General features: G+C 30.1%; 1 protein-coding gene across 1 annotated transcript; it reads left to right on the top strand.

Moving 5' to 3' along the window:
* Positions 1-7,182: 7,182 nt before the first annotated feature.
* On the top strand, positions 7,183-9,234 carry LOC120071437 (NAC domain-containing protein 100-like). Its single transcript, XM_039023723.2, has 3 exons — positions 7,183-7,762; positions 7,846-8,123; positions 8,213-9,234. Exons 1-3 carry the CDS (start codon positions 7,582-7,584, stop codon positions 8,846-8,848), a joined length of 1,095 nt encoding a protein of 364 aa, XP_038879651.1. The 5' UTR covers positions 7,183-7,581; the 3' UTR covers positions 8,849-9,234.
* Positions 9,235-10,339: the final 1,105 nt, after the last annotated feature.

Genomic DNA, 10,339 nt, shown 5'->3' with positions numbered 1-10,339 from the left:
GGTTTTTGTGTGTGTTTTTTTATGTTTATGACAAGTTTCATGTTTGTCGTGGGGGTGGGTAGAGTTTGATTATACTCGTTTTGCTCGTTTTGTCATTGAACTTTGAGTTTTTGTGTGTTTATGAATGTTTATGAAGTTTGAACGTGTTATGGGGGGTGGGTCAAGTTTGGTTTAGATTGTTTTGGGGAGAAAGTTTGAGTTTTATGTGTGTTCGTTCTTGTTTATGAAGTTTGAATATGTGTGAGGGTGGGTAAAGTTCAGTTATAATCGTTTGGAGTTGAACTTGTAGGTTTTTGTGTGTTTTTTTTAATGTTTATGAGAACGTTTCCCATGTTTCTTGTGGGGGGTGGGTTAGAGTTTTGATCGTATACTTGTTTGCTCGTTTTGTAGTTGAACTTGGAGTTTTTGTGTGTTATGAATATTTAATGAAGTTCGAACGTGTTATGGGGGGTGGGTCAAGTTTGGTTTAGATTGTTTTGGGGAGAAAGATTGAGTTTTATGTGTATTCGTTTCATGTTTATGAAGTTTGAATATTGTTGTGGGGGTGGGTTTTGATAGAGTTCGATTATAATCGTTTTGGAGTTGAATTTGTAGTTTTGTAAGTTTCTTTTTTAATGGTTATGTGCGTCAGGATGCGTGGGGGCGTGGGTAGAGTTTGATTATACTCGTTTTGCTCGTTCTACCGTTGAACGTGGAGTTTTTGTGTGTTTATGGATGTTTATGAAGTTTGAACGTGTTGGGGGGGGGGGGGTGTTTGTTCGGTTATAATCGTTCTTGTCTATAAAAGATTATGATATTTGAATATTTTTGTTTTATTGGAGGATGTTGTTCGAAACCGGGGTTGAACGATTGTTCAAGATTTTGTGTCCTAGACGTTGTTTTCTTTTCTGTATTTATTGACGTTGTTTTCATTTTATTTCTTCTATGTATTTCTAAAAAAAAAAAAATTTATTTAGTATCGACTTTGTTTTATTGTAGGATCTTGTAACTTTTCATTTATTTGTTATAGTATGGACTTCATTTTCTTTGTTTTATTTATTATATGAATTTTTTTGAGTTGGTTAATGATGTTTGATCAAATTTAAAAAAATACAAATTATAAATTAAAAAAATTTAAAACCAATATTCAACCAATGAAGAAACTCTCCATGTATATTTTAGCACGTCGGGAGTTTCCGTAACTCCCAACGAATAAAACAGGCCGTCAGGAATTCTAAAACTCATGACGCATAGAACAGCACATCGGGAGTTTCTAGAACTCTCGACACATAGAACAGGTCGTCGGGAGTTGTTCTAGAACTCCTGACGCATAAAATAAGGCGAGAACTCCTGACGCCATATATTATGCGTTGGGAGTTCTAGGAACTCCTAACACTCTATTCTATATATCGGGAGTTCTAGAACAACTACCAACGGCCTGTTCTATGCGTATCTCCTGAGGATTTTTCTCGATCAAACTCCTAAAGATCCATCTGTCGTCGGGAGAGGATCTCTCGACGCAGTTTCCACCTTTTTCCGACGATTTGGGACGTCGAGAGAAGTGCGATTTCTTGTAGTGATGGATAGGATTAAAACATGATAAAACCATGGGAATTAAGGTAAGCATTACATAAGATCCCCAATACCTTTCTCTTTCTTTATGATGGTTTATAACTAAAGTAATTTGAAACAATTCTGGTCTTGTCAAAGAAATTATATCCCAAGTTAGGCAATGTTTGAAACAACCCAATATTATTCAATCTGTAACAACAATTAATTTAAAAGAAAATCAGAAGAGATAATGTTAATTATATAATATGCTTCAAAGAAAAGTTGACTGTTGCCTAATTTTAATATATCTTCCTTTTTGTAAGCTTTATTTTACCCAACCACCTTCTGCCATTTGTTTGTTCCCTTCCAAGTTTGCATGCTTGAAAACCATCAAACATGTGCCAGCCTTAACTTTGTCTTATAAAATCATTATTTCCTTTTGCTAAATGATGTGCCTTTGTTTCTTTTTCCTTTATCTTAATTCAAATTGAATAAGCTTAAGTGATAGTGAAAGGAACAAAATTATTTTACAAGATTTCATACAAATGATATGATGATAGAATAGTCCACATGATATTATTGGAGTGAAAGAGAGAATCTAGTGGGCTGTTTCCATATAATAAAAATACTAGAAATATATGTTAAAGATAAATGAAAAATAACTCTTTGGGAGGAGATGTTGCAAACAAATTTCAAGCTTTAAATAATTTTAAAAGAAAAACTAAATTATTTCAATAGTACCTCATGTTGTTAACATTGAAAAACAAGGTGGAAGCAACTCAATCAAGATGAATATCCTGCATAGAAAACTCGTACCAGTATATGGGGTTGTGCCTACATACGTATCGAAGCTTTAAATTAGTATTTAGACAATGGATGGTGGACAACACAAAGATAGTGTAGCGACACAAAAATAGTACGCAAGTCATCCAGTTGATTAGGGTGGATGTTTTTCTCTCCACATAACTGATGACACTCCAAATTATTAGATATCACAATGAAACAAAATCATACTTTAAAAAAATATTGTTTAGATTTAATAATCAACTATGTATATATAATATATGAAATAAGCTTATCTTTATATCATGCTACAATTTTCAATTTCATAAAATGGATCATATGATATCCTACCCATTGTATTTATTCTAAGCAAAAAATATTTACTTTTTAACCATCCACATTCAATTCAACAGAAGCCTTGCATGAAGAACATTATTCATCCATTCAAATTTATCAAAGGTTCAATATGAACTCCCCATATATATATTAAAATAAAAAATGGGATAGCTTAGGGTTGAGAAGATATGGTCCAAACCTAATTAAGGGATTTACCTTTTAACCTAAACCCTAATATTTTAATTGTTAAAAAGGAAAATCGTGGAAAAAGATGGCGTTGCCACATAGTTAACTTTGAAACACCTTGATTGGGCCAAAAAGTAGGTCGGTCAACGGTGGAGTGTGGTAGATCGGAACTTTGACCTTCAAATTTTCTCTAACATGCAATGCATTCCCCACTCGTGCACACGAGATTTGATCGACACTCTCCCTTCCTCCCTCAATTTTTGTCTAATTTTGTACCTTTTTTTTCATATAAACTACCATGAAATTATCTATGGAAATTTGACCCTCTAATTTTTTTAAAAATAGTACATATATATTGGTGCAGGTATCTCATCTTAGGCCCCTCATCGCTATTTAGACCCTCTCCTCTAATTCGAACACGTTACTAGAGCTGATCTACAAGAATATTCATACTGGTGTGATGTCAAATGAAGTATACACTAATGTCTAAGTATATGAAGTATTTAATTCGGCTAAGTATAGAGAGAATTGCTTACCATTTGACGAGACTGATGGTGGGAGACTATTTATAAACCTCATCCTCTAACTCTCTCTTAGTTTATGTGCAATATTAGCGGTGTTAAAGCAAGTGTGCCCTCAAAGGTGTAGAATGCTAATGGCGAGCTCAGTTTGACCATTTCTCTTTTGGTGAAATAGGACGAATTTGGCTTATCTACTCGATACTCGAGGGTTTGACTTTCCCTCTTGAGACATGCAGACCTCATAAAATTTTAAGTAATTTTAAAAGTGATAAAAATAGTGAAATTTAATGAATTATAATTCTTTTAACAATTTTTAATTTATTAACATAAATTAAAACCAAATTCAAAATTTAAAAGACTAGATGTATAACATTTTGAAAATTAAGGACTAAATAAAAATTAGACCAAAACCTAGAGTCCAATCAAGTTTTTTTTTTCTAAAATTTAAGTAATACTTAACATTATATGTATAAGAAACTAACTTGGCTCATGTTGAAGTTACAGGATATGGATTCGAATCTCTACGGTATTTAAAAAAAAGAGTTTAAATTTTCTAAAGAAAAATAAGATAATAATATAAAAGGAATTTATATTTTCTTAAAAATAATAAGCCTTAGTTTAAATTTTGTCACCCCAACAAAAATTTCAACCTAAATTTTTCCACTAAAGACTCAACAACATTCTATTGAAAAGAACAGTAAAAAGATCCAAAAGTACACTTTATTATATATTTATTTTTCTCAATCCTTTTAATTTTCATACTTTTAAATCTATGTAATAAATCATAATACTTTTATTGATGATATTTCTGCATAGTTAACTTTATTGATATGGAGAGATATTTTAAAAGAAAATTAACAATAGAGACCATAAAGTCATCATCTTCAAAAAGAAAATACACCTCTGATTTTGATAAAACTTATATAGAAATCAATTTAGGAGAACTATTTGCAGATCCTAATCTAAGAACTAAAAGTTCTAAATATAATGATAATATTTAAGATCGAGTTCGTAGAGCATACTTAAAACAAGGCCTTTGTTAGCCTTAGAATCATATTTTTCCATTTACGAAATTTGGATCGATTTCAAGACATAAAAATTTGTGGAGGACAGTTATAATTTGTACTAAATTAGTTTACTTTTCAAGCTATGAATATCTTTCATTGCATTTCTTTACCGTTTTTGAATTACATAGTGTCTCTATACAAAATTTCTGGCTCCCGATAACAATAATCTAATAAAATTTCCATTAAATTGATAAGTCATAGTTACTATTCAATTTTTTTAATTAAAAGTTAATTGATATCTGGCATTTGAAACTTAAATATTATTATTTTGAAAAATCAAACAAATTTTTTTTGACCTTTTTACTTTTAATTATTTAGTAAACTTAATATAAAAATCAGAGCGTGTGCTTGGAAAATGATATTTGACTTTGTGTTTATGATTTATATCCATAATGCTTAAATTCAATTTGTCAGAGAAATGAACACCTATTTGTTTGACATTTACACCCAATAATTAATAATCAAAAGATTTATAAACATTCACACATCTACATGAACTTCGATAATTATTGATCCTTTTATTGTTTTGTCGAAAAACAAAGTAATTCAAATGTTTCTTTTTATTTCAACAAAATAGGGCAGAGAAATTTTAACGGGTTAATTTCACAAATAATACAGTTTTTTTTTTTTTAAAAAAAAGACCAAAATAGGATAGTGTGAAACCTTTTTCTAAAAATAATATGATAATAGAAAAATATGTCTTAGGAAGAGATGAAAAGTATTAACAAAAACAAGTGAGAAAATCATGTAGATGGTTCACGATTTTGTTCAATTTAAATTTGGTCAAATGTCATCCATTGTCGTTACCAAACCCTAATTTTAATTCATTTCTTTCATATTTATTTTTATAATCTTTATTTTTATACATATTAAAAAACAAAAGTGATAATAGAGGTACTGAGATTACAGAGATTCACAATTGAGGATTTAACATTAACAATATCAGCAAAATGAATGATGAAAGTGGTGAGAAATTGCCGTGACTTGAGGAAAATTAACTTGTGGGATTGCTATCAAATTGGTCGCAATGTTGTTCTATGGAGGGTTTTCTCACGGCCATCTCTGAGGGAGATAGTGCAATCCAATTCTCTTCCTATCCATTTTGTTGTATGAATACACGTTTTTTGAAATTGTGTAGGCGGCCTACGATTTTACAACCTACTTTTGTTAATTATTTTCTTTTCACTCTATTTTTGTCATTATTAATTAAAATAATTCGTTTTTTAAAAAAAAAAATTAATTTTAACACATGTGACTTTTTAATCTATAATTTCACTTTTTATTTTTTGAAATAGTTTGACACGTTCTATAATTATATTTTTAAAAAGATATATTAAGTAATTTTATCTAAAAAATCTATGTCTTCAAGTTATAATTTCTTTGCACAATATGTGACTCAATAATTAAAGGATACATCATTTACTTTAGTCTAATTTTTATTTTAGTAAAACAAACGAGGTTTGTTGGATGATTTAAACACGGTCCCACCATAATTGTTTTTTAATTATAAAAAAATCATAAAAATATGTGGATGGTTTGAATAAATATTTTTGTACTTTCCTATAAATCATATAAAGTTTGAAATTTAGCTATCATATAGTTTTCCTTTAATTGCAACGAGTTAAGTTGATTTTCAATTGGCTAAACTTCATCCTATCTATTAACCTAGGGGCCGCCTATCCTATAGATCATTGAAACAGCATCTTCCTTAATAATACCCTTAATTCCACCGATTTTATTTATTAAATTTTTTATTACCCATAAAACTCTTATAATGGTATGATTAGGCATAGTTTTAAGTGGGTCTCTACTATTTTAAAATTTTAAAATTAGCTCAAAACATCACTAATCGTTTATTGTCATTACCATATTGATACATTCCATTTAATGTGAAAAGAAACAAACTTTTTTTTTAATTTAGCTAATTGTATTAGTTGAAAGTCTAGGGCTAAGCAGAAATAAAAGAATATAGGTGAATTTTTTTGGGTGAATAAAATACAATTCAAGGATGACTTGTGAGCTTTATTTAAACCATAGTAATTAAAGTAAAGCTTGAAAAGCAAAAAAACCAAAGTGAAGCTAAGCTTAGATCATAGAGATTAAGTTTAAATTTTTAATGATATGAAATCAATTAAATGATGCTATATCAAATCATAGGGATCAATTTTTCTTTTTTTTCAATTTGAACTAATTGTTTAATATTTTAAAATTTGCTACCATCATAAAAGCCAAACCCATCAATTCAAAATCTCGAGAGAAATTCTAGAACTATCATGATATAGAGAATTTTTCATACTTCCTCCATCAATTATTTATCATAACAATAGCATTAAAAAATAATATAGAATCAAAAGATAAATTGATATATCATTTAAAAATCCGTCAATAAAAGTAGGATAAAACTAGATATTTCACCGCAAATCTCTTTTACTTCCTCATGTTCTAATCTAATAAGTAGGTCAACTTTTAAAAAAAAAAATCAAATATTGCTTTGCATTTTAAGCTTAAATTAACCATTCAAGAGAAAATAGAAATTACCGATATGTCCTTTTGAGATGAGCTGTCTTTAGGAAGAGAAAAAAACAATTAGGACAAAAATAATGAATAAAATTATTAACAAGGAGTGAGTTGTCTTTTTTTTCTTAGTCAAATTGGTGAATGATGAGAATTTTATTTATTTATTTATTTATTTTTGGGAAGAATCAGTGAATGATGAGATTAATAGAGAAGGAAAAGCAAAAAACAAAAAACAAAAAGAGAGAGAGAAATGAAAAAGGCTTAAAACTAACCTCACAAAGAGTTGCCTTAGAAACCACGTTTCTCTTGCTCTTAAAAACCCACTATTTAGGGCCCTTCTGTTTTACATTCTGCCTTTTCCCTTTTCATAAGCCCATAACACAATATCCATCTTTCACATCTGTTTTCATTTTTTTCCTCTGTTTTCCCAAACTTTTTTAGTTCCACTCTATCTCTTCTCTTCTTTCCCCTACTTTTTTCCGCACCTTTTTCTTAACCGTTTCTTTCTCTCTTCTTCTCTTCTTTCTTGCCTTTCTTCCCTTTCCTTTTCTCTCTTATTAAAACTCGTTTTAAAGCTGTGTAGCTTCTCATTATTTGCTCAGAATTTCTTTTTTTTTTTTCTTGTAAGAGTTACTTTAAACATGGCCGCTGGTCTTGTTAATAAACAAGATCATTTGGAATTGCCTCCTGGTTTTCGATTTCATCCTACTGATGAAGAGCTTATTTCTCATTACTTGTTTGAGAAGGTTATGGATAGTAGTTTCTCTTGCAGAGCAATTGGAGATGTTGATCTTAACAAATCTGAGCCTTGGGATTTACCTTGTAAGCAACCTCTGTTTTTTAAAATCTCTCTCTCTCTCTCTCTCTCTCTCTTCTTTGGAATTCTGATGATTTGGGGTTTTCAGGGAAGGCGAAAATGGGAGAAAAAGAGTGGTATTTTTTCTGTGTTAGAGATAGAAAATACCCAACTGGATTGAGGACGAACAGAGCTACTGAAGCTGGGTATTGGAAAGCTACTGGGAAAGATAAAGACATTTATAGAGGAAAATCTCTTGTGGGTATGAAGAAAACTTTGGTTTTTTATAGAGGAAGAGCTCCAAAAGGGGAAAAATCTGATTGGGTTATGCATGAATATCGATTAGAGGGTAAACTATCTGCTATAAACCTCCCTAAAACTGCCAAGGTATGAATCGAATTGATCGTCAAATTTTTGTTTGTTTCCTCTGTTTTTTTTTTTTTTTCTTCTGATCATTTTCTCTGTTAACTTTGCAGAATGAGTGGGTGATTTGTAGGGTGTTTCAGAAGAATTCAAGTGGGAAAAAAGTGGATATCTCTGGTATGTCAAAATTGGGTTCTTTTGGGAATGAATTTGGCCATTCGATCCTTCCTCCATTAACAGATTCATCATCATTTAATGGAGAAAGTAAACGCCCTGTTGTTCAATTGGCCAATAACAACGTGCCCTGCTTCTCCATCGCCATGGATTCTCAAAGAAAACTCGAACCAATGGCTTCTTCTTACAATACCTCTCTATTCTCTGTTATTCCTAATCCAATCGATTCGTTTCCTAGAAACTCACATTCGAATTCAATGTATTCACCACCAAATCAGACTTTCTCTGTTCCGCCAAATCTGCAATTACCAAACTCAGTTCTTTTGCAAGAGCAACAATCGCTTCTCAGAGCTTTAATTCAGAACGTCAATGGCGGAAACACACGAGAATCATTCAAAACAGAGAGAGACAAAATCAGTATCTCTCAAGAAACGTGCCTCACCACCGATGTTAACAACGAAATTTCATCTGTTTTTTCAAACCTTGAAATGGGTCGAAGGCCGTTTGACAATTCTCAAGAAGCTCCGGCGGCTTCTATGGCGCCGATCGACCTTGACGGCTTCTGGAATTACTGAAATTAACAAAGGAAAAGACGAAAGGTTGAAGATGAAATATTAGAAGAAAAAAAACATATAATAAATGGGAATTTTGGGATTTGGTTTAGTAGAATGTGGGTGTTTGTCTAGATTATCAAAAAATTATTTTTAAAAAAAAAAGTGTGAAATTTAAGAGTAATATTATTATTGTATGGTGAATGAAGAGAGAAATGGATAAATTTTAGGGGGCAAAAAAGAAAAAAAAAAAAAAAATGGAAGGTGGGGTTGGTTTTGTGTTGAAATTATGATTGGAGGATTATTTGGGAAGAAAAATGAATGAAGACTGAAGAATAGGATTCAGTCGGTGGATAACTAATCTCATCTTTGTTTAATAATATTTTCTGTCCTATGGGATTTGGCGCTTACTTCACACACCCCCACCATTTTCTTTTATATATTTTCTCTCCCTCTAATTATTTATTTATAAATCTCTTCTTTAACAATAATTATTTTGGAGTTAAATTATTTACTTTAGTGAATTTAAGGGATGGGTAGAACCCAAAGTATTAGCGCGTGTATATATACATTATATATAGTACAATATAAAATAAAAATATAGATATAATAAAATTTAAATAAACTTTCGGAGTCTATAAGTACTGAAATCCTATCGCTAATAAAAATTTATTAGAGAATCATCGATAGATTTTGCTATATTCGTAACTATTTAAAAATGTTGCTATACACTTAATTATTATCTCTAAATGCTATATATTGTGATTACTCAATGTTAGAGTTTAGTCGCTGCAATTTGAAGTTAAAACCTATGATTTGATAAAAATTCTAACAAATAGTCCCTTAATTATAAATTTGATCATATAATTTAGAGAAAGTTACAATTTAATTTTTAATAAAATTTCATAAATACCTATGATTGAATAAATTTCTCATACTGTAAAAACTATTTATGAGTGTTCTATTACAATACATGGTGATTAAATTCTAATCATAACTCAATGGAACTAAATTGTAACATTCTTGACAAATCACAGAGAAAAATTCTTAGATGTGACAACTTTGTTTATTTATATGTGTATATATATAATTGGTCCCTATATTTATACTAAATTGTAATATATACATATGCGTGTATAAATAATTGATTTACAATCCTCGTCTTCTCCGTTACAAATACAGATGATTCGTTTTTTGCAATTTTCATTTGGTTACTTTTTTCTTTTTTGTATATTTACTTTAATATTATAGATAAAGAATGAGACGTGTAAATATAGAAATGGTAGGGGGATAAAAATGCAGTCTCCATCTGCGATTATTGGCTTCATTCTTCAATTTGAAAAATTAGGGTTTAGGTTAGAAATTTTCCATTTTTAATTCTTCTCTTGACATCATTCACAAAATTAGAGAATTAGAGTCGGGTTGGAGAATGTCTATGTTTATTTTTAATGTAAAAATTAGACATTGATGAATATTCTAATTTTAGATTACATATGCTTGATAGCATAAAATGGT

The sequence above is a fragment of the Benincasa hispida genome, unplaced genomic scaffold (genome assembly GCF_027475165.1).
Source record: "Benincasa hispida cultivar pf3 unplaced genomic scaffold, pf3_genome.v1.1 HicScf463, whole genome shotgun sequence".
NCBI lineage: Eukaryota > Viridiplantae > Streptophyta > Magnoliopsida > Cucurbitales > Cucurbitaceae > Benincasa > Benincasa hispida.
The sequence above is the reverse complement of the archived record's forward strand: the minus strand, read 5'-3'. Positions and strand labels throughout refer to the sequence as shown.

Bases quoted from the DNA above. Each gene is read 5' to 3' on its own strand.
- LOC120071437 (XM_039023723.2), top strand. From the start codon at position 7,582: ATGGCCGCTGGTCTTGTTAATAAACAAGATCATTTGGAATTGCCTCCT. The intron at 7,763-7,845 runs GTAAGCAACCTC...TGGGGTTTTCAG, and splicing joins TGAGCCTTGGGATTTACCTT to GGAAGGCGAAAATGGGAGAA. The intron at 8,124-8,212 runs GTATGAATCGAA...TTAACTTTGCAG, and splicing joins ACCTCCCTAAAACTGCCAAG to AATGAGTGGGTGATTTGTAG.